Raw genomic sequence first — 24,532 nt, 5'->3', positions numbered from 1 at the left:
TTCTTGTCTCAGTAACCATGCCAATCAAACTATAAAAAGCAAGGGTGTTCTCAATAACTGAGCAGGGGTGCTGGAACAATTTTTATAGTGGGGGTGCTGAGAGCCATTGAACCAAACTGTAAACCCAGTATATAACAGAAATCACTTCAAGCCCGGCAGTATGGCAGCACCCCCAGAACCCCTAGTTCCAGCACCTATGTAACTGAGTGGGAATTACAGAAGGTAATGTACTACAGCACCACATGCCAGTCTCAGAGGCAGAAGTTAAGAGGACCAAAAAATCCCTCTAATTATCACTTTTCCGGCTCAATGAGAGAACCCAGCTAAAATGCACTTTCTTTTCTTTCTGATAAAGCAAGCAAAAATGGTTCTGCTGAACTGGGCTGATCCCCTGGATCACATATAAGAGTTTCAGACTGTTTGGGACACTAAAGAAATGCCATGCAACTTCCAGCAGGCTTAAAACAACCACCATTCTCTCGAACCAGAATTGTGATGTTTGTTTTTATCCAAACAGACAGAGAAAAATGTTCCCAGAAGATTCTATGTGCAGTTCAGATAAAAATGTAGGCAAACCACTACTATACTGGTTCACAAACATCAAGACAAGTCTGAGTGCTACAATTTACACAACTGTATTTTTGAAGCTGTTACTGAGACAGGGGAGGCCTCTTTCTAGTTTCCACCAGACTGCAAAGTTGTATCTACATTAGAATGTACCCAGCATACCTAGCTCCTCAAGACAAAAGAAAAATATAGTTTATTCAATAGTTATGGCTTATTTCCAAAACATACTAGTAACTGGATTAACATATTAGGTGATGATCCTTCTAGCAACTATAAATGGAAATTCATGCAAGTATTTTTCAAAGGTCTAACAAGACTAAACCAGTTGACACCTACCACTCTCCACAGTGCACAGCCTTTAACACTCCTACAGCAGCTGTAGTCTGTCGTTCAAAACCTTGTCCTATGTGATCTGCATGGGCTCGTGTCCTGTCTTCAAAGAGCATTTCACGGGGCTCACTAGTTCGAGGTAGGTATTGCAGGTTTTTTATTTCATTGGTAGTTCTGTTTAAAAAAAATTAAAAAAAAAACAACTAAAAACCTAACACTCCCCCACGCACAAGTTTATAGTTTTCTACATTCAACAGGATCCATGTCTTCCTCCAGCATGCACATATATTAGAATAAGAACATCTTGGCCAGATTACAGGATGATTAACAGTACAAAAGTAATTTAGGGAACATTCATGAAATGCTAAAAGTAATAATATTGCCTTCAAATTCATTTGTTTACATTTCTACTGAACAATTTGAGAGTTGTGTATTACAGCTCTGTTCCACATTTCACCACTGGGTAGGAAAAGGCTTGCAAGACTACTTGTTAGAGATGTTAGAGTAAAAGGAGAAAACACCAATGAGGTGGAACAGATCTTCTGTGATCATTCTATGGCTAGTCTAAGGCTGATAGTGAGAGACCATATCACATTAGGCGGACATCTGAGATTCTACAAACTAGGGGAACCACCTGGAAAATATTTGCATGGGAAATCCACAAGGAAAATCTACATGCTAAAAGAAGTTATGTTTGATTCTGTAGGTAGCACTCTTCATTTTGAGTCATTATCTAAATCAGTACCCCAATATGATGTTATGGTGACTTTCTACTGTTAGAGGTCCCATCTTTCAGATGAGACAGAAGTCTTTGTCACTTGTAGTTTTTAAAGGTCCGATGGCACTTAAAGGTCCATAAGCACTTAAGAATAGGGGAGTTAATACCAGTATCCTGGCCAAATTTAAATTTGAGTAACCGTGTGGTGCCTACTTAAAATTTGCCCTGCAGCATTCATATGGATATAGCATTCTTCACTTTTTCCCCAAAACATGTTTAATTTTGCTTTATGCTGTTACCTCAAGGTAGCTGCATTTTAGGGAGAGTGAAGAAAAGATGGTCTGGTTTGTAAAATTACTATTTTAGTATTCATTACAAAAGCCCAGAGGCTCCAATCAGGATTGGCACATCATTATGCTAAGTGGTGTACAAATGCTTACAAAAAACACATTTCCTTCCTAGAATAACTTAAAAACTAAGAAGTGATTTTGTTTCTTCTTTGGGGGTAAAAAGCTACATAAACATAAAATTTATGCTATAATAGAGCAACAGCCATTGCGATAAGTGGAATAAGGGATAGGTTAAAACAACTAACCAGATAACTCACCAAGCTAAGAATCTCAACATACCTTTTCCTTTTGAAAGGTGACTTTGGCATGTCAGCCACAGGGATCATCTGTTCTCCTGGACGTACCCACATGATGGGACCATCATCGCTATCTTTACGACTTTCTAATTTTAGACTAGAGAGCGTCCCCCACGGCAATGTACACTAATGGGAAATATAACAATCCACATTTTGATGAGAGTTATTTTCAAATACATTTTAAAAAAAGAGTTATTTGGTAAAATCAAAAAAAAAGTTAACAGATCTGGTAAATAAGTGAATGTAGGCAAGTGTGATGACTTGGGGAAACAGTCTGTACAATTTATGAATTCTAAACAATTCAGGAGATTACAAACTCTCTGTATCTATCTTTACCAAGATGAAAACTCCATCCTGAATACAGGGACTAAGCAGTCTTCTCTGTTGCCCCTCTACCTCCATGCTGGACTGAAGTTCCAACGGGTAGTGGCACAGGACTGACAACAGAGGGTCATTAACTCAAAATGGTCCTCTAGTCTAATACAAAAATCCTAGGTAACAGATTGGCTTCCACTTAGAAGAATGGGTTTCTCAGCAAACAGACTACCTGGCAATGAAGTCACTTGGCAAAGAGGTTCATGATCACCTGTTGAGGTCGATCCAGAAGTCACCTGATTAAGGGACTGAAAGGTGATAAAAGGATTCACAAGGGGAAGACTGAGGGAGACCCACAGGAAGTTTGGTTGGGAAAGGGGACAGTCTGGCCAAGGTCACAGGAAGCAAGCTGGGAGGGGCGGGGACGCAAGAGAGCTCCATGGTTCAGAACCCAAGCCATGCACTGCAAACAGAAGGACTCTGGATGGCCCCAGACAACCCTGACCCTAGCCCAAAGAATGCTCTGGAAGGGGCAGGTAACCTAGGCAAGGAATGCATGTAGGGTTTGTTATTTTTTGTGTAGATATGTATATTTCTTGTGTTATTAAAGAAAGAGCAGTGGTAGTTCAGAATCTTGTGCAATCTTGTCTGTGTGTATTAAGCACATGCCCCCCTGAAGAGATAAACCAGAAGGCCAAACCTTCAGGTGGAGTTCAGGTAAAGGGTGTTATTAAGTTCTGAGGAAGCCTGAGGAGCCAGCACTAGTTCCAGGGACAGGACAGTGGTCCACATGGTCAAAGTTCTCAGGAGTGGGTGCCAGGGAGAAGATCTGCATCCTGAGTATGTGTCAAGGATAGCAACTGGACTCTGTTCAGATCTCGAGGCTTAAAAACCCTGGAAACTCAATGGCTGGATGCCTTCACAGGAGCCTGGTGAATGGCCAACATGGGTGTTCAACCAGACCTGTGAGACAATAAGTATTGCAGTTCTTTCACTTTAATATAGAGCAGTGGTTTTCAACCTTTTTTTAATTTGTGGATCCCTAAAAAATTTCAAATGGAGGTACAGACCCCTTTGAAACTTTTAGACATAGTCTGCAGATCCCCAGGGGTGGACCACAGGTTGAAAACCACTGATATACAGTATTTGGAAGAATATCTCCCCTTTCCCGTCTTCCCCTTACTTTTAAGAAAGGTGAATCTTCCAACATATCAAGGAACTCTGGAAAGTAATCCCCCACTTCCTCATCCACTGCTCCAACCAAGCTGATCTGTCTCATTGGGCCAGCTCTATATGTACCATGGGAGTATGTTCTTTTTACCTAAAAGAAGAATATGAAAGTCAATTACGAGTTACATTGAGTTCATTAGGACTCAACAAAAGTTTACAAATCAATGCCATGTGCACATCCTGTCTTTCTGTCTTCTCTAAAACATTAATACTGTATACAGTCCTTATTAAACAGTATTAACAACTGTATTATATACTATCAATTATTAAAAAAGAAACCATTATTTTGAAAAAAACCAGCTGGCTGAAGTAGCAGGTAGCTCGAATGTAAAACTCATCTACTATATTTGAAAACATGTATTTAAAACACAAAAGAATAAAGAGAGAAGATATTTCTGGCAAGCTGCAAGATTCACAGTTATGTAAAGTTAAGGCGGAATTTAACAGGATGTTAAATTTTCATTACTATGCACATCCAAACAAGCAGCAATATGTTTTGAGTGATGCTCCTTTTACAGAAAGAGGATGGAAAGTTGAAGTTATGATTTCATGACAGCTGGCTAGAAAGAGGCCTGCAAAAAAGTAGAACAGGCGGACAGAAACAGGTAATAGAGGTAAAATCAATATGAAGCAGGGGAAAGCTAGAGAGAGTGTAACAGTATAAAGCAGGTGAACCTATTGAAAGTAAGAAGATGAAACAAACCATGTTAAAACCTGAAAAAGGGCAAAGAAGTGAGACCAAGGCCATGTCTACATGGATACTGTCAAGAAAGTTAAGGCAAATCAACCAAATGTGTGGAAGTTAAAGCACATTAAACCCCCACATGGATTTTCTCATTCAGGAGTAAAGTGGCCTAAGGCATGTCTACACTTGAAACTTACCATGGGTTTTGTGTATCTGCGTTATGTGATCTGCAAAAAGTGTTTCACAAGCAGTGCACACACATCACATTGTTATCCTGTGATTAAGGTACTTTTGCCTCATATCATTGCACCCATACGGCACTGTGATGTTTTGAAATCAGCAACCAGCATTCTGGGCAGACATGCCAGGGTGCACTGCTCTGCCACTGTGTTCTGTGCATTCTGGGATTTTTCATGCTGAGCACTCAGATACTTATTGGAAGGCAACAGAATTCTGGAGTTTACTGTCAAATTAAATTCCCATGATTCCTCATTTCATCCTATCATGCATTAGGGTTTTTGGAGCCATCCAGTGCCATTTTCAAACCACTGTCACGCAACATGCAGCACACATTGTGATCACTACAATCCACACTGTGATGAACATAAACAAGCTGTTTTAACATCTAAAGTTGGGCAGTGACTTCAGAACTGGGATGATAAGGCCACCAGAGGAGGAGAAGGCTGAAATCAAGCAGACACTTCCATAACTTTTCCTGGAGCAGCTTCCCTTGGTGGAGCACCACTTTGGAGAGTGGCCAACAAGTACTGACTGGTGGGAAAGTATAGCACTGCAGACTGGGTATGAGCATGAATGGCAGCAGAATTTCAGGATGTCAAAAGCCACTTTCTTAGAAAGCTGTGTAGAGTTCACACAGGGGCTACAGCAGAAGAATACCTATGTAAGAACTGCCCTCAGCATAGAGAGGAGTGTGGCCATCACCATCTGAAAGCTTGCCAACCCTACTACCTACAACCGGTCAGTAGCTAGCCAGTTCATTGTTGGTAGATCAGCTATCTGGGCTGTTGAAATAGAGGTGTGCAATATTATCAAGAAGGTTCTATCCCACCGTACCTTAAGACTGGACAATGCACAGGAAATTAATTGGTTTGTATTGTTGGAGTTCCCAACTTATACTGGAGCCACTGATGGGTCCCACGTGCCAATTCTTAACCCTCCGTATCAGGCCTTAGAGGCTATCAACAGAAAAGTCTCCCCCCCCCCGCCCCCACGGTGCTGCAAGGCCTGTTTCATCGCCATGGAAAGTTCACCAGTATTGATGTGGGGTGGTCTACAAAGGTCCATGATACCAGGATCTTCAGAAAGTCTAGAATGTTTTCTCCATTGACCAATGGAACTTTTGCATCAACAGTATCAACGGACCTTGTTGGCAATGCCATTCCACCACTCATTCTGGGAGACTTGGCTTACCCTTTGCTTGCCTACCTGAGCAACAGGTGGCCAGACTTGGCAAATGTTTTGAACAGCCAGATTGGAGGCCTCTGCAAAAAGATGTAACTACTCTAGGGCACAGAGCAAGAGATGCAGTGTGTTCATACTTCGAGTTTAGATGCCATTTGTAAAAAATGCACATACTTTTGCATAAGGCACTGATCAGCATTACTGAATATGTCTTCTTGAATATGTCTACTGGTGCAAGGACTTAATCATACTTTGTGTGTATATTATCACATTTCTTGTTGAGTTTTTAAGATATTGTGAGAACTGTTGCATTATAATGCTTGAAATGTAGATGGGGGTTTATGTATTTATCGTGCATGCGTGGATATTGTGACCATGATGCTGCACATTTGAATGAATCCATTCATGATGATTGAGTCTTGCATCAAACACATTTTCAATATTTCAACAGGAATGAATACACCAAATTGAACATTGTGAGCAGTAAAAATAATATATTCAAATTCATAAAGCTGTGCAAATTCAGGTTTGAAGACCATGTGATCCAGGTGGTTTCTTTACCTCTCCATCACCTGTGTCGGATGTGCTACCCATTTCTCTGACCTTCCCACCCTCTCACTCCCCTTCCCCGTGGGTGCTATGGGGAAAGAGAGGACAATGGACAAATTATTGTCCAAACTGTAGTCTCCATGTCAACACAGATAAAATGTTGCTTTTTCATTGATTTTGAAATTCCATTCCCATAGGCTCTTCCCAATCCTCAGTGAGGTTGGAGATGCTAAGCCATTTGCAGTCTTCCCCCTTTGTATAAGGTCCCTTGAGCCTGTGGTGTGAGGGGATAGCGAGAAGAGGTGTCTGTTCTGCCAGTTTGGGATTCAGGATAGTATATTCCAGGTGGATTATGAGTAATGGGGAAGTGGCTAGCTAAAGGGGGTACTTGCTAATAACTGAATGTGTTCCTCTGCAGCTTGCTGATAGAATAGCAGTAGGTCTGGGAGTGAGGGGAGCAGTGACAGACTAGTAATTGCACATGTACTTCTGCAGGCTGTTCTTACTTTGGAGGAAGTTACCCTGATGCACATCCCCAAAAGACAGAAAAGGATTTGTTGAGAAGATATTGAACAAATTTGAAAGATATGCTGTGCTGGTGTTTGCTAGGATAATTCCCCTAGAGTTGGTGCAGAAGTGGAAGGGAAACAAGCTCTATGGGCAGTGCTGAGATAGCTGCATTGCTCTGCAATCTCCCTGCCAAATCAGAGCACTGTTCGTGCCTTAAATTGATATTTAACATCCACGATCAGCATAAAGTGCACTGCAAAATTAACAGAATTCTGAAACAAAATAATTCATGTCCCTTTTAGTTAAATGTTTTAAAATCTTTCTGTGAAAATGTCTGTACCATGATTTGGGCAAGGTAACATAACTCGCATTCACTCAAAAATGAGGGCATTCACGAAACTGCGGACCATGATTTTGTTTCTTCTTTGTATTTGATGCCTTTCTTCAAATAGTCTCGTGGGTTAACCAGGCAGTGTTGCCATTATGTAAGAGAAAAGGGATTGGGGAGGCAGCAGAGAAACCAATAAGCACCATCATAAGGAGGTGTGGGACAGTATATGGCAAGCTTAAGTGGCACTTGTGTTTTTGCTTATAGAAAAAAGGCATGGAGAGTTTGTACAATCTCTGGTACGGCCATCATTGAGTAGCAGGTGTGGGGCAGGCAGAGAGAAGTTAGACCAACATTGTGGTACTCTTTACAGTACCTGGAAATAAATTGTTCAAACCCCTCACACTCCTGCCTTAAAGTGTTATTGAAACACGTCATTCCACACTCACTAGAATTGGTCCCCTCCACAATTTGGATCTGTGCCTGTGGTTTAGACTGATCCTCCAGCTGTGATTTGGGATGCTCCTGAATCTCTGCAGCTGTGTCTGCCCTAGAGTTCACTGGATAGATTAGATACTGGTTTGGAGGATCAGTCAGAAAGTCCATGCTATGGCTGAGTAGTGCAATCTCTAGCAACATATGGTCCAGCTCCTCATAGTACCAGTACACTGTGCTAGCTTTCCCTGAGGTCCCATAGTACTTAGCAGTTCTATACTCCAGCTGGAGCTCCTTTGCCTTGATGATGATGGATTCTCACATCAGTGATAACATATGAAAAATCACCAAACATTATAGGTGAACTTGTGCCTTACTGCAACACTGGAGAGTGTCACAGTTGTGCCCCCATCTTGCATTTGTCAGGATAGCCGCTTTTACACCTGTGCTGAACAACTGCTGTTCAGATGTGCCTGATCACACACCTCTCCCTAGAAGGCAATGAAGTCCGCAATCTCAGCACAGGACCACAGTAAAGAATGAGGATGACTGATCAATAATCAGGAGCATGACAGAGGTTTGTGAACTCCACAGCAGCTGGAATTACGGAAGACAGAACCTGGTTGTGTGCCAGCATTTAAAACAGGGAAGTGATATTTGGTCAGGATGTCCCCTGAGCAGCGGCGGGCACACAAGTAAACAGAAAGGATGAACAGATAGCCAGCAAAGTGTGGTATACCAGCAGCATGACTTAGCAGTTGTACAACCATTGTTTTGGGATGAAGATGCACTCATACCTACTTTACTGAAAGTAAACTCCGCCTGCATCTCAGTGAACCCATCTTCAAAGTGGGTTTAACAATACACATGAAAATGCCAGATAATTTGCAACAACAGCAAGAAACGCTTGTGGATACAAGGCATTTAACAAAAAAATAAATTAATCCACAACAAATTTCAAGCACAGACAAGCCCTCAGTTCACTGTAGCTTAATCCTCCACCAAGGAGGTTTAAGCTACAGCAAACTAAGGCCACTTTACTCTTGAATGACAGCATAAAAAGGGGATTTAACACACTTTGAACAATGTGCATTAATGTCACACCTTTAGTTGATTTGTATTAACTTCCTGAGTGTCCCCATATAGACAAACCCCACTACTGGGGGCAGATAGAGACCAGCACATGAGATTCCACCCCGGGTAGAGAGAAGCTTTCAGATCCAGAACTTTTGGGTGACTGATTGGTGGGAGTTTATTTGTTACAAGTTTTTTTTTTCCTCCTCATACATTTCCTATCAATCAAAAACACTCAATCAGAAGCGATGACTGGAGTAAATGATCTTCCCAAAGAGATTTATACTTTTATATTTTAAAGATTTACATTTCAGTCAATGGTTTTCAATAATTCTCTTTTCCCCTTTTCTCTCTGCTCCCTATCATAAAAGCATAAAATTATTCAAATTCCAACTAACATTCAGAAGGTATTAATGAGGTTTCTAGTTTTTACTTTATAGACAAGCGTTGACAGACTATACTTTTATAGAAGTTATGCAATAGGAAAGGAAATAGCAAGTATTGGACTTTGAAGGGGAGATAAATTAAAGAATCAACACTTAGAGAAAAAAGTCTTCATTAGCAGACACGCTGCTCAACAATTAAACAATAAATAAGAAAGAAACTCACAATGAAAGCAGACTACCCAGTAAGAACAGTATTCAAAGGGGCATAAAGGGTTAGCATGACTTACAAGGAACCAGAAAAAAAACACAGCATTCATTGCTTCATGAACGCTTAATTTTACTGCATACATGCGCAAACTCACACACAATGTTGCTGCATGTTATATGAACAAACAATACTTAAGCATAGAACAAGACAAAGACTGAGGAGCACTGTTAAGTAGGGAACCAGAACCACAAACTTTAAGAGGAACCAAATCCTGGAGTGAAAGACCTATTGGTATTAAACAAAACCTGATCACATCAAAACAAATGAGAAAGCAGATGGATTAGAACACAGAGTAGCCAAAGAGGGACATCTCATGGCGTATCATCTACCATGATCCTACATTCAGAGTAAAAGGAAAAAAGGAAAAACAGAGTAGAAAATAGTTAATTATACACAACTCACTTGCATCTAAACACACTATTAGATTTATAAGAACAAGGACATAAGAGAACCAGTAGAAGCAATCCCACAAAATATAACTAAATAAGCCATACTGCAGAGTTGAATATCTTGCCCTTCCTAGAAATTAGACTTGCCTAACAAGTGTGTTCCAGACCGGTAGAAGGAACCTAGTCTTAAGAACATCTGCTGATCACTGAGTGACAAATGAGTGGAGGCTTAAATGAGACCTTCGAATCACCAAATGGTTATATAAACCAAAAATGTATGCTAGTAAAGTTAGAAGGAGATGGATTCAAATTTTTTTATGATGTACCCAAAGTAATCCACAGCTTTAACTAAATGGTACAGTCTCACACATCAGGGAGAGTAGATTATGCAAGCACTAGGTTGAAAGAGGGGTAAATGGACACAGTGGACAGCACAGAGGATGTGAGAGAGTTTGTCAAGGTTTTAAAAAAAAAATCTGGCAAACATTCCTTTATCGTGAATTTATGCCATTAAATAGCTACAGAAACATAACGTTTGAAAGTTTAATACCTGATACATTCAACTTTTTAATTCAAGTATTAAAATGAAAGATTTAATCTACAAAGGGAAAACAATCAGAAAGTCTTAGGAAACAATAAGGAAGTTGTTACTGTTAGAAGCCTGGATGATAGGGAGAATAGATGGAGAGGTTAACTGGTTTTTGGAGAAAGGGGTGGCTGGAGGACAGAATCAACTGTCCCTGGATACTGAAGGGAACAGGTGAAGTTGTGAAGTGTAAATGGATTTAGTTGCCAGAAACTAGAAATTTCTGGAAGGTGGGTAGGGATCCAATGATAGTTCTATATAAAGATGGCTAACTCATCATATTCTTCAGTCTTCACCCAGTGTTGTATTAACTGAGTGATTACGCCTCATTCTAACTGTAATAAACGTGAAAGCTGCTGACTGTAGGTCTGGCTTGACATGACTAACTGGACATACTAAATAAAACAAATTCCTAAAAGGTCAAAAAAGCCAATGTCTGTTACCTATTAGTACAAATCCAAAGCAAAAATATGCCACCCTTCAAGGACTATATTTAGTAAACACAGCGTTGCAGGCAAAATGTACTACATTAAAAAATAAATGCAAAAAACCCCCAACTTAAAGCCACCAAAAAATTAGCTAAAAATATGCCAATTCAAAAAAGTTTTTGCACAAATAAACACTGCAAAGTTCAGAGGGAATTAAACAGTAGAGGAATGTGAAGATGTTAAAGTAAAAGCACTAAAGAGGACATTAAATTGTTAAAGAGGAGAATTCTTGGTTTAATAATGAAACCCAGTTATAGTACACCTCTACCCCAAGATAACACTGTCCTCGGGAGCCAAAAAATCTTACTGTGTTATAAGTGAAACCGCGTTATATCGAACTTGCTTTGATCCACCGGAGCGCGCAGCGCCCCGCCCCCGAGTGCTGCTTTACCGTGTTACATCAGGTCGCGTTATATCGGAGTAGAGGTGTAGTATAACTCAGTGCAATCACTTCCGTGGAAACCCTTAGTAATAAAACAAATTGTGCAAAGGAGAGGTCAGGTGATGACAATTAGCACCACTATGTTTTTTCCCCATTAGAAGTGTTCATAGCCATTCTGGAGGAAATGGGCCCTTCCTGATGAATGTGTCTATAAATAATCAATTGTAAATGACACTGCAAGCACACAGTGACTATTTGATTTGAATTACTAGACTATGGACGTTTTTGTCAAAGTCACTAGAAAGGAAATAGAAATTTCTATATGGTTTGACTGCTTCTACTTCTTAAATAAAGAAATGAAGCCCAACCAGTGCCATCCAAATTCTGTTTTCCTTTAACAGGTTATTAATTATGAATAATAAAACTACTTTAAATGGTGCAGTGGCCATTCAAAACAGAAAACCTCCAACCATTAAAATTTCTATCCAGAAGATTTAATTAACTGTGGCATAAAATAAATATTATTAAGGGAGTAAAAAAAACTGTATGGTGGAGTTTTGTAAATAAGAGAGACTAAAATGCCTGAATTTGGAAACAGGTCCAAATAGTTTAGAGTTAAGACCTACTAAAAATACTGAACAAAAATGTTCTGTTTATTTGTGTCATTGTTACTAAATTTCACCAATGTGAGGTTACCTAAAAAACTGTGCCCGCTAAGATTTGGTAACATAGCTAAAAATCATTAAAAACTTTCTACACAAAAATGTACAGAATGTGTAAGACTGCCAAAATAGGGAGCAACTACACCAAAATAAACTTAATAAAACAGGCACGGAACTGGACTGTTTGAAATTAGTATCAGAGTAGCAGCCGCGTTAGTCTGTATCTGCAAAAAGAAAAGGAAGACTTGTGGCACCTTAGAGACTAACAAATTTATTTGAGCATAAGCTTTCGTGAGCTACAGTTCACTTCATCGGATGCATTCAGTGGAAAATACAGTGGGGAGATCAGTGATCAGGTAAGATGAGCTATTACCAGCAGGCAAGCGGGGGGGTGGGGGGGGGGAACCTTTTGTAGTGATAATCAAGGTGGGCCATTTCCAGCAGTTGACAAGAACGTCTGAGGAACAGCTGGGGGGTGGGGGGGGAATAAAGATGGGGAAATAGTTTTACTTTGTGTAATGACCCATCCACTTCCAGTCTTTATTCAAGCCTAAGTTAATTGTATCCAGTTTGCAAATTAATTCCAATTCAGCAGTCTCTCCTGCTGGTAATAGCTCATCTTACCTGATCACTCTCGTTAGAGTGTGTATGGTAACACCCATTGTTTCATGTTCTCTGTGAATATAAATCACCCCACTGTATTTTCCACTGAATGCATCAGCTGAAGTGAGCTGTAGCTCACGAAAGCTTCTGCTCAAATAAATTTGTTAGTCTCTAAGGTGCCACAAGTCCTCCTTTTCTTTTTGTGAAATTAGTATATTATCCTGAAACCAAGCTAACAAATATGCTGTGAAAACATAATCAAGCATTACAACAAAAAAAATAGCACCAAAAGTACTGCATCCATAAACAAAACCAAGAGCTCATTAATAAAGCTTTGTTATTCTTATAAAATACATGCTATAACTGCTTTTCAGGAAGTATGGAATTAAGACAATGTGTCCTAATAACGTGTAGAATACACACTACACAAAGTAAAAGCTGCCTTAATAGCGAGCAAAAAAACCTTGACCTCTTATCACCACAAAAAAAGTTAAAAATGTAATACAAAAAAAAAAAAAAAAAAAAAAACCACCAGTGGGTATAGAATAATTTTTTTTTTAAGTCCAATACCATAAAGTTAAACATAAAACCACTGCAGCCCATACAGCGTAAAAAAAAACAACAACTTTGTTTTCTCTCCTCAAATACTGTTCCAAGACAATACAAGGTCTGGAAAGCCTCAGACTTGTCCTGATGTTCACCCGTGGAGCTGTTCACCCGTGCAGGTGTAATGTCCCTCAGACAGGAGCAGCCAGCATGTAGGTTTACTCTGGGGGAACAGTCTCTAAACTACACAGTACAGTTGAGACACTGGGATGCTGGTAAAGTAAAAACTGCCTATGCTATTAACAAGTATTGTGTGGTGGCTAAAAGACCATTTCTGGCATGATCCCAGGGAGTGTTATTTTATTTAGCCTATGTTCCGTTTCACACCTACATTTCCTATGGTAATGCATATTTAAAAATAGTTATACCAATTTTATAATGTAATAAAAGCAAAATTAAAATAAAAAAATGCTTTGAATACAAAGCAAGCTTGTAATGTAAAATTATACCCAAGTAGGCTATATCAGAGGAGATTAGTTTACACTCCCGGATAGTACTTTAAGACTACTATTAATAGTAATTCAAATAATTACAACTACTATAATCTTCAAAATGTGTTGCTAAATAGTATACTTTAAAAAAGAACAAAAAACAAAAATACAAATAAAACAAATGCTAATATTAAAAAGAAAAACAAAAGCAGTGGAATGTAACCCTGGCTTGACACGAGCTACTGGACACGGGTGAGGCCTCATTTCTTGGGAGATAGGATTAGGGAAGTAAATGGATCAGCAGGCTGGAAACAGAATGTCTTTACTAGCTGAGGTCTGGTCTACACCAGATAATTAGGTCAGCGTAACTATGTGGCTCAGTGATGTGAAAAATCCACACCCCTGAACAGCATAGTTAAGCCAACCCAATTTTCTAGTATAGACAGCGCCAAATTGACGGAAGAACTCTTCTGTCAACCTAGCTATCGCCTCCTGGCGAAGTGGATTACCTGTGCCAACAGGAGAACCCCCTCTACTCCCCATCCCCCAGTCGGTAAAGCTAGCATCTACCCTGACATGCTACAGCAGCGTATTTGCCAGCAGTGAAGCCGTGCTGTTGGGGTCTTTTAAGTATAGGCATACCCCAAGTAAGAGCGAACACCCAGGGAACCATTTATAATGGACAAAATAAGCCTGAAATGTAAGATGAGGTAAAGCATAAGTTGTGCATGCACAGTATGTGAACGCTGCATGCTCTACAGAGCGACCAAGCCAACCCCAAAATGTGTGATGCAATGTGCAGTACATGCAATGTCATGTGCAAAATGTATATGAAGGAAGAGGTTTGCTGTGTAACTTTAGGGGGTGGCACAGGTCTACCACACATCCACATTTGAGTCTGATCACTTCAGATTTGCTTTGCTGTATGCCAAATACAAGAACCTGAGTGACGAGACCAGAGCCTAACTGAATTCTTGAGTGGAAGAGTTCTCTGAGGCTGCCCCAACACCGATCAATATTGCAAATGAGTGATTACCGAATACCAGCATGAATTTCTATCTCAATATACCCAAAAGTTGAAAAAACAAGTGACTAGACTTAAGGAATGAAAACCAATAGCCATTCCAAGGTAAAATATAAAATATTGTCAGGAGTTGTTAAGCAGCAAGAAAAAGGATTCATGTTCACCGAGAAATGAAGAAAATCAGTTTATCTGGATTCTTTTTTAAGATCACATGTGCAACTGAGTAAAGTGTTGTCTAGTGAAATGGAAGAGAACATGAGTGAGACATTTTCTGTAACAGTATGGCATCAAAATGAAACTGATAATTGAAGGCCCTATTCCACATCTTCCAGAAAAGCTCTTCAACCAGCTCTCTTCATAAGTTTGTGCAAAGATCAACTGGCAATTATGCCATAAAAACCAAGAAAATCATGATTTTTTACACTTTCAGTGTAGTATAAGAGGAGAAATTTAAAGGAATGACTGCACCACTCAAACCTGGATATACTCCTCCAGACAGATTTAAAAATGTGTAGGTCCACTATTAGTCATTGCAAGTGAAGTAGTGGAGAAAAACTTAAAATAAACAAAACTAAAAAGAATCAACAACATTAATACAAGACAGTTGGTCAAACAAGATAAATGACTGGATAATAGCTATAAGCATCCATATAAGGGAAGAATAAATTCCTCCCTAATTTTATTTATTCTAGTCGGAAAGGAAAACAGCAACATATTTTGTCCTGATCAAAGTAGCTGAAGATGTCATTCAAGAATGCAGATAAAAGTATGACAAGATCTTTGTTATTTGCTCAGACAACAAAATAAAGTGAAACCTTATTGAGAAGGTAGTGATAGCAAACAGTCTTCATACACACTGTGCAACTTTGAAAAATTATTTTCACTATCTCCCTCATTTAACATTATGGTTGGTATTGAAAAAGAAGGATTAATGCCTAAATTTATGACGATATTGTGAACTCCCAGGTACCATAATAATGAATGAAATCTCAAGAACCTAAACAGACTTATCTCTCTACATTTGCTATAAATTACCCGATATTTCAAATCTGCACGGAGTATAAGTATGGTAACTGATCAAAATATAGCATGCTGTTTAAGGGACTATACACAAAGTTAATAAGCTTACAAAAACAATGAAAGGAGGTTTCTGAGAGACTTGACAGATCACAGGCTGATAGCTCCATTGTCACAGTGCCAGGGAAAATCTTGCTTGTTACAGTTAAACAGAGAACTGGAACCATACAAGCACAAAAATCAAGAAAATATTCAAAGCAGCTATGGAATCTTTCCATTATGTAGTCTGCATGACTGAATCCAAATTCACAAGACTTAGGGCATGGCTACACTTGCAGATGCAGAGCGCTTTGAGTTAAACCAGCCTTCGTAGAGCGCAGTAGGGAAAGCGCTGCAGTCTGTCCACACTGACAGCTTCAAGCGCACTGGCGGGGCCACATTTGCGGCACTTGCAGCGGCATTGGGAGAGGTGCATTATGGACAGCTATCCCAGAATGCAAGTGGCTGCAATGTGCTTTTCAAATGGGGGGGGTGGAGTGGAGTGTGACAGGGAGTATGTTGTGTAGATGTGGGGGGAGAGAGAGTGGGTTTTTCGAGGGCTGAGAGCATGTCAGCATGCTGTCTTGTAAATTCAGACAGCAGCAGACCCCCCTTCCCCCCACCTCTTTCTCTCACACGCAGCATTCCACACTAATGGTTGCTTTGTCTCGGAGAAGATAAGCAGCTGGCTGTCAGAAACGGAGCTTTCAACAGGCATTTCCGCATTCCTATAGCCGATTCCAAAAAATGACAAGAGTGGCCACTTGACTTAAGGGGATTATGGGACATTTCTGGAGGCTGATCAGAGCGCAGTAAAGCAACACCTCATTCACATTGGCGCCGCAGTGCTCTAGCATGGGCGCAGCAAACATTATTCCACTTGCCAAGGAGGAGTACCAAAAGCGCTGTAGCCGCGGAATCAGAGCGCTCTACGTGCCTTGCCAATGTGGACGGGTAGTGAGCTAGTGTGCACCGGGCTCCTTTATTGCGCTGTAACTCACAAGTGTAGCCAAGCCCATAGGCAGAGTCCAGCAGAAGAAGAGGTGACAGACAGAACATAATGTCTACTATTTAAAATTGAAGATACAAATGTCTACCCCAAATCTGTCTGTAAAGGAAGTTGTGCCAGAGTTTACTGCATGGAAGTGGTGTAAAATTGCGGAAGTAAAATCATCAGACAGGATAGTTAAAATCAAAATTGTCAGTTTTTTAGTAACATCCATTTCTATAGTCAGCATAGCACCAATCGAAGTGTGTATTTGGCACAGTCTGACTAGTTTAATAAAGACTTCAGAACAGTCCAAGGCTTTAAAAAGCAAATTAATTTGGTAAAACTGTATTGGTATCTAAAAGGCAAACACTAAACAGTTATTCTGGGGGCTCAATACAGAATTACAAAGTTCATTTTGGACAATGTGTGGACTTTATTTGTAAGCATTTTTAAAGTAAATCACATAGTGTATATTTTAATAAACTAAATACTTTTGTGCTTTTCTTTTCCAAATTGGGGGTGGATGGGTGATAGAAGCTAATTTTGGATTAGGGCAAGTCACAGCCACACTTTGGGTTTAGTTTAGCAGGTTCAGTCCTCTGGCATTCATTTGATACATTTTTCAAGCCCTAAACTACAGTGGGCTTGCCTCCATGATGCCAGCAGAGCACTAGAAGGGTGTGATTTGTAAAGCACCCGGGACTGCCACACTGGAAATCCTGCTGGTGCGCTTTAAAAGGGTATCACTTTGCATTAACAGTCTGTGTGAAACAAGACTACATTAATGCAAACTAGGTACCTTTTAGAGCATGCCAGTTGGGTCTACACAGGGCAGTCAGCAAACAGCATGTTAGTGCACTTTACAAATCTCGCCCAACCCCTTTATATTTTATATTTTAAAATCCTTGATTTTTCCGTTTTAAGATTTCAACTTTAACACCAGGAAGTCAAAATACAAAAGGAGGAGGAAAGTGGTGCAGTCAGACTACTTTAGGCTGCAAACACAATTTAATGCAAAAGCTGAACTGGAATTAAGTACTTCTGAAAAATCCGGACCACTGTTTGTACTCCAGTTGCACTGGTGTAAAATGTGTTAGGAGACCAAAGAGTTGCAGGAATAGTAGCTTTGAACTTCAGTGCAAAACGGCATAAGCCAGGCAGTGACAAGTGTAAGTGCATATCTTCTGGAATTCCTGCCTCCTCACTTAAAACTTACAACTGGCTGGTGTAATGGCCCTATTCAGGAAGTGGTGGGGTAAGGAGTGCAGCAGGCATCAGGTCTTCACTGCCACCTCTTCTAAGCTCTGCAGAGCTGACTCAGTAACAACTCATCTCCCTTAGTCTTCACCGAGATCTTGGTTCTTACCCTTACCTAGCTCGTATACTTTACAGGGTAGCCCTCCTACTGCACCCTTTCATTTCATTTGACAGCTGGTCAATATGCAACACAGTTAATGGTTTCCCCAACCCACAAGATTTTAAGATTTTGAAAAATTTTCACATCCTGTACCAGGATGGGGGAAAAAAAAAAAAAAAAAAAAAGCTGAGAGTTTTGCAAATCAAAAAAAAAAAAAAAAAAATTCAGATTAAACAATCAAAACATTTTGTTTTATAATTTTAAAATGTTTACTTTTATTTCAGGTTTTTAAATGTTGTTTTACTTTTTTACTATAAATTAACTTACATTTCAAGTGGAAAAGTAATTGCAAACCAAAAAAAATTTTTTTTTAATTTCAAAAATATGTCCAAATGGAATTTTTGACAATTGGAAAACGTTTCAGAAACAGAAAATTGATTGAAACCAACTCTTTCCTGTGAAAAGTTTTGGTTTCGACAATTTTGCATTTTCTGATAAACATTATTTTGTCAAAAAATATCCGACCAGCTCTACTATATAGCACAGCTCCCTCTGTCTCCCTCTACCATTGCTGCTTACCTCTGTGATAAGAGTGCTGCCTGGCTAGCCGCTGCTGGGGAAGACAGAGCATGAATGCATCAGACTTTCTAGAGCCTGCTATCCTGAAACTCTACATGTGAATTGGGAATGGCAGGAAGAGAAGGGGAAAGAAAGCCAGTGGATGAACAAGATGATCCAGGTAATTATATGCCTGTTATCTTACCTGGGATGGATTTTAAAAAAATAATGTAACTACTACTAAGGGACTCAGCAATAGAAAACAATATTTCCAATCTTTAATACCAACCAACATGCTTGCATGGAAAATATATCTTGTCAAATCAACTTCACAAGTTTATGGAGTCTGGTTGAGAAATGTAGCCAGCTGTGTTAACATAATATATTTAGACTTCTAAAAGGCATTTGAATTGATATTACTAAAAATTAGCATTATACAAAAATCAACATGGCATATATTAAATGGATTAAAACTAGCTCAAGAGATCTCAAAATATAATTGTCACTGAGGAAATCAACAGGAGTCTGCACATGGTTGCTTCTAGTACAGTTTCATGTAGACTGATTCTCTGCCCAATGCTATTCAATATTTGTATCAATAATCTGGAAAACAAAACTACTGCTTTGAGTTAAACTCTGCAGATGACAGATTGGTGGGATAGTAAATAAAGAGATTGTCATACAGTATCATCTAGATTGCTTGGTAAGATAGGATGCAAACGAGCGAAGTTCATTTTGGTATAGCTAAGTGCAATCATAAATCAAGGAACAAAAGTATAGTCCACACTTACAGGATGGGGAATTTGTACAACAGAAAGCAAAAACTCCTAAAAGGATTTCAGGGTTATCGTCTACAACCAAGTTAACATGAGCCTCCAATGTAACACTGGCTAAAACAGCTAACATGACCCTTCGATGTATAAACTAGGGAATATCAAGTAGGAGTAGGAAGGCAATTAATACCTGTGTATATGGCATTAGTAAGACCACTACTAGAAAAAAGGATGTTGAAAAACTGGAGAGGGTGTTCAAAAAAGCTGATTCACAGTACAGAAAATATGCCTGACCATGAGAAATTTAAGGAACTATTAGCTTAGCAAAGAGAGGGTTAAGAGGCAATTTGATCATGGTCTATGAGACCATTAAATTTTAGAAGGCTCTTCAATATAGTAAACAAATGCATAACAAGAACCAATGGTTGCAGGTAGAAACTCAAAACATTCTTTAGAAATAAGACAAATCTTTCATGAGATTAATTATTGGAAAAGCCTACCAAAGGATGCAGTTAGAATTTCCATCACATGGAATCTTTCCATCAAGATTGGATGTTGCTCTCTCTATATATTTTAGTTCAATCACAAGTAGGTTTGCCAAGTTTCCAGGATCGTACTGGAGTCTCCAGGAATTAAAGATTATGTCACCTCTAGGAATATGTCCAACCATAATTGGCAATCCTAACCACAAGTCATTGTGTTTGATCTAGGAATTACCGAGTAAAAATTCTACGGCTAGTGTTATGTAGGCAGGCAACCTAAAACGGCCATGATCAGGGCCCTGAGGTACCCCACAGCACAATGAGAACAGAGCCCTTAAATTCCATGGCAGTGCTAATTTATTCTGCTGCCATGAAGGTAATCCTCTAATTTTTAAAATAAAAGGTCAAATTCTAGAGTAAGACTCTGTAGCATGAGCTGAATTCTGCAGAATTTTGCTACATCACAGAATACCCGAGGCCCTGATAATAAGGTCCCTTATGGCCTTAAAATCTATGAAATGAGCAAATGAAAAGAACTATGTATTTGTGTAAAGGCCAAGAGATGAGGAAACAAGGTAGGTAGGAGATAAGTATTCATTCCCAAGTATGCTGCAATATTCCTCTTCACACATCAAAAGAAACAGAACGTTGTCATGGCAGCTGAATTTGACAATTTAGAGAAGGTGTAGACTGAAGAGTAAGCAGTTCCTGTACAAATGGGACTAGTACAAACCCACCAAGAAGGGTAGCATTAATTGGAGGCAGGGGACAATGAAGAGAGAACAGCATAAACTAGTTAAAAATTAGTTGAGAAAGAGAAAATGGCTGGAGAAACAAAAAGCCACATCCAAATGTGTCAGAAAGAATGACCTGAAAAGTGATACAGGGAGAACCAGGGGCATGAGTATGTGAAAAACCAGAATCACTGCCTGGCCAGATTTGCTTAAAAAACAGAACTACGCTTATCACGAATTTATGTCTCTAGGACAGGAATAAAGCATGGCAAATTGATTCAGGAAGTAAAATTATTAGTAGTGAAGGATTTGTTGTGCGCTGTGAGGATCCGGGGCCACAACAAGGGATTACCTGTCATCCAATGCTAGGGGCAACTGGCTGTAATCAACAGGAAGGGGATGTTTGAGGCACTTACCTTAAGTTAATGAATAGCTCAGACAAAAATGGGATGGCTGCAAGGCACAGGTTACTCCTGAGGGAATTCTGCGCCTCTGTCCGCAGATTTCTTTGCTTCCCCGCAGAACAATGGGAGGGTGGGGGAGGGAGGCTGGGCGTGTGTGCATACGTAGAGAGACGTTAAGGGGGCAGAGCTGGGTGGGTGCCTGCCTGTCTGCGAATGAGCAAGAAAGACTCACTCTGTCTCTCTCTCTCACTGTTGCAGTGCCCCCAGCTTGGAGGGGTAGGGCTTTGTAAAGCAGGTTCTGTTCCTGAAGCAGAACAGAAATGTAACAACTAAACAGGCAGGCTGCTAATGTTCCTATTGTCAGTTAACTGTTCTCATTCTTAGTTAATTCCCCCAGGAGCCTAAAAGGTGTAAAAATTTTAAGACTCCTTCACATTGCTAGAGTGGTGTAAAAGAGTCTTATTGTAAATGACAGTAAGGGAATCCTCAGCTAGGAAGATCTATGTGTTTTCTTGCTTTTTTCCTGTGGCACAATGGGATTCGATTACAGTTCAGGATCTATTTTACTTACCATTTAAAAAAAATGCAGCATGATGATTAACAAAACTGTATGACTTTCATGTGTGAAAGTTTGAGCAATTTAAAGTGACATTCTACTTTACTTTTATTTTGGTGTTTGGTATTCTGCAATGTAATTTAAATGAAAATCCAGGATTATAACTGGAATGCAGGGTATTGGTTACCAAGTATTTGTAACTTAACTTTCATGTGTTTAGGAAATGCTGAACAGTTATTGTGATATTTTTTTCTGGATAGTAGTTTAAATAAATTACCAAAATAAGTGAAACTGATGTGATTATATTGCATTATTTGACAAATACAATATGTAGAATTTTGCAGAATTGTTAATGTTTTGGTGCAGAATTCCCCCATGAGTAATAGGTGGTGCTCTGATGTTTCAGTGATGGGGCTATACAAGGAAAGAGTGTACAAGAAAGAAAAGGTTCTGTTTTGGAATTGGCTTCCTTGGGAATGACCAATTTAGAGACACAAACTGCAGAGAACAAACATATATGGCTGTAGAAGAGTGTGTGAGCATGGAGCACTGGGCCTCGTGTTAAGACCTGAGGTCTGAATCATAGTCAGCGAAGTCCGACCATGCCATGAATCAAAGTCAGGCCATGTATTAAAGCAGATGCTTACAAGTTCAGTGTCCGCTACATGAACTTGGCAAGGGCACTGCTAGCGTTGCTAAAACACAAGCTTGCCTAAGAAGCAACAGATGCTGGGTTGTTGTATGTATGCTTGTATGTGAATACATTCCAAATGATTAACGCAGCTGCATCCTGACCTAACACAAGAAAAGAGGGTTTAACAGAAGTGATGAATAGGGATGTTTTGCTCGAGACATCTGGAGCAAGGTACAAGGGGAGATAACAAGTAGATGTCATGAAACACATAAGGTGGTACGCAAGTTGTTTGTCTCAGTCTATAAATGTCAGGGTGCCTCACCTTAACCTTTTGCGTGGCCAAGGGGGACAGCAGAAATTCCTGCTGCTGACTGAATCATTCCCGGGCACTCATGTTAGTGTACCTGTAGCTACTACGGGATGCTAGTACTGAGCCTTGAGGGCAATAAACTTGGCTGAATGCCTTTTGTCAGCAAACCATTCCTGTGGTCTTTCTTTATGAGTAACGTCAAGGTCTGCTGAATTAGCAGGCTGCATTCTCTTCTACAGTGTTCCCTCTAAGCTGCGTACCTGCACAGCCACACAACAGTCCATCAAATGCCACGCACTTGATTATTACAGCCATGCACATCCTCAGTGACTTGTGTTCAGTGCCCCACCCCTACTGCTCTGCTGCCACGCTGCTCCTACCCTCTGCCTTGGAGCCACCCCTGGCCAGCTGCACCCGGGAGCCTCCTGCTTGTGTGTATGTGCAGAGTGGGAAGGAGGGGGGCGCTGATGTCAGGATGTCCCCCTCCCTCCCACCCATGTACCCTGTTAGGATATAGATATTCAGGCCTACCTGTAAAGGCCTATACTTTAAGAATGTAGGTATAAGTTTATCATTTAGCTAGTAATAGAGGTATACAAGAAAGAATCTGTGTAAGGGCCTTCTCTCACCGTGACAGTCTGAGGCCCTGTTCTTAGGCCAATGCCTTTGGCTAAGCAGCAGAGGCAGCCATAAGCTGGGAAGCATACGGTCACATCCTCACATTCCAAACTAGTTGTCAAGGTTCCTTCCCCACTCTGAACTCTAAGGTACAGATGTGGGGACCTGCATGAAAACCCCCCAGGCTTACTTTTACCAGCTTAGGTTAAAACTTCCCCAAGGTACAAACTATTTTACCCTTTGTCCTTGGACTTCCCCTGCCACCACCAAACGTTTATCTGGGTTACTGGGAAAACGTGGTTTGGAAACGTCTTTCCCCCCAAAATCCTCCCAACCCTTGCCCCCCACTTCCTGGGGAGGGTTTGAAAAAAAAACAAACACCTCACCAATTTGCATAGGTGACCACAGACCCAAACCCTTGGATCTTAAGGACAATGAAAAAGCATTCAATTTTCTTACAAGACTTTTAACAGAAGTAAAAAAGAATCACCTCTGTAAAATCAGGATGGTAAATACCTTACAGGGTAATCAGATTCAAAACATAGAGAATCCCTCTAGGCAAAACCTTAGGTTACAAAAAGACACACAGACAGGAATATTCATTCTATTCAGCACAGCTATTTTCTCAGCCATTTAAAGAAATCATAATCTAACACATATCTAGCTAGATTACTTACTAAGTTCTAAGACTCCATTCCTGTTCTGTCCCCGGCAAAAGCATCACACAGACAGACTCTTTGTTTCTTCCTCCCCCCAGCTTTTGAAAATATCTTGTCTCCTCATTGGTCATTTTGGTCAGGTGCCAGCGAGGTTATTCTAGCTTCTTAACCCTTTACAGGTGAGAGGATTTTTCCTCTGGCCAGGAGGGATTTTAAAGGGGTTTACACCTCCCTTTATATTTATGACACTAGTCAATATGGGGTTGTCAGGAAGGTGATCCGATCTATCACCTCCAGAGAAAGGGAAGAGCCTAGAAGACGTAAAAGGAAATTTAGGTTGATAGTTTTCTGTCTGGTAAGAACTCACTTATCAATAGACACAGCAGGGAAACCCTTATGTCTTTATAGATGTAGTTGTGAAATCCTCACTTCTGTATTGTTTTGTCCTCATAGTTCCCACTTTGCTATTGTTTATTTGCACGGTCTCTGTCTGGTTCTGTGATTGTTTCTGCCTGCTGTATAATTAATTTTGCTGGGTGTAAACTAATTGAGGTGGTGGGATATAATTGGTTAGCTAATCATGTTACAATATGTTAGGACTAGTTAGGTAAATTTCAGTAGAATGATTGGTTAAGATATAGCTAAGAATATTACTATATAAATTAGGGGCAAACAGGAAGTAAGTTGGGATTCGAAAATAAAGAAAAAGCAACTTGGATTTAAACTTGTTGGAAGTTCACTCCAATAAACATTGAATTGTTTGCAC

The 24,532-nt window shown here is 40.0% G+C and overlaps 1 protein-coding gene across 5 annotated transcripts in view; it reads right to left on the bottom strand.

The window, feature by feature from the left end:
* The window catches only part of RSBN1L (round spermatid basic protein 1 like), a 102,918-nt gene that overhangs the window by 22,833 nt on the left and 55,553 nt on the right, over positions 1-24,532 (bottom strand). For 3 of the 5 annotated variants that reach the window (XM_037889218.2, XM_037889221.2, XM_037889219.2), the window contains 3 exons: positions 3,760-3,897; positions 2,245-2,387; positions 904-1,071 (listed from right to left, as the gene is read on the bottom strand). In XM_037889218.2, coding sequence (XP_037745146.1) covers positions 904-1,071; positions 2,245-2,387; positions 3,760-3,897 — 449 coding nt within the window. The remainder of the gene's footprint in view (positions 1-903; positions 1,072-2,244; positions 2,388-3,759; positions 3,898-24,532) is intronic. The other 2 variants (XM_037889220.2, XM_037889222.2) reach the window with 1 other exon arrangement.

The sequence above is a fragment of the Chelonia mydas genome, chromosome 1, assembly GCF_015237465.2.
Source record: "Chelonia mydas isolate rCheMyd1 chromosome 1, rCheMyd1.pri.v2, whole genome shotgun sequence".
NCBI classification, from domain to species: domain Eukaryota; kingdom Metazoa; phylum Chordata; order Testudines; family Cheloniidae; genus Chelonia; species Chelonia mydas.
Note: the sequence above shows the minus strand (reverse complement) of the source record. Positions and strands in the feature narration are given on the sequence as shown.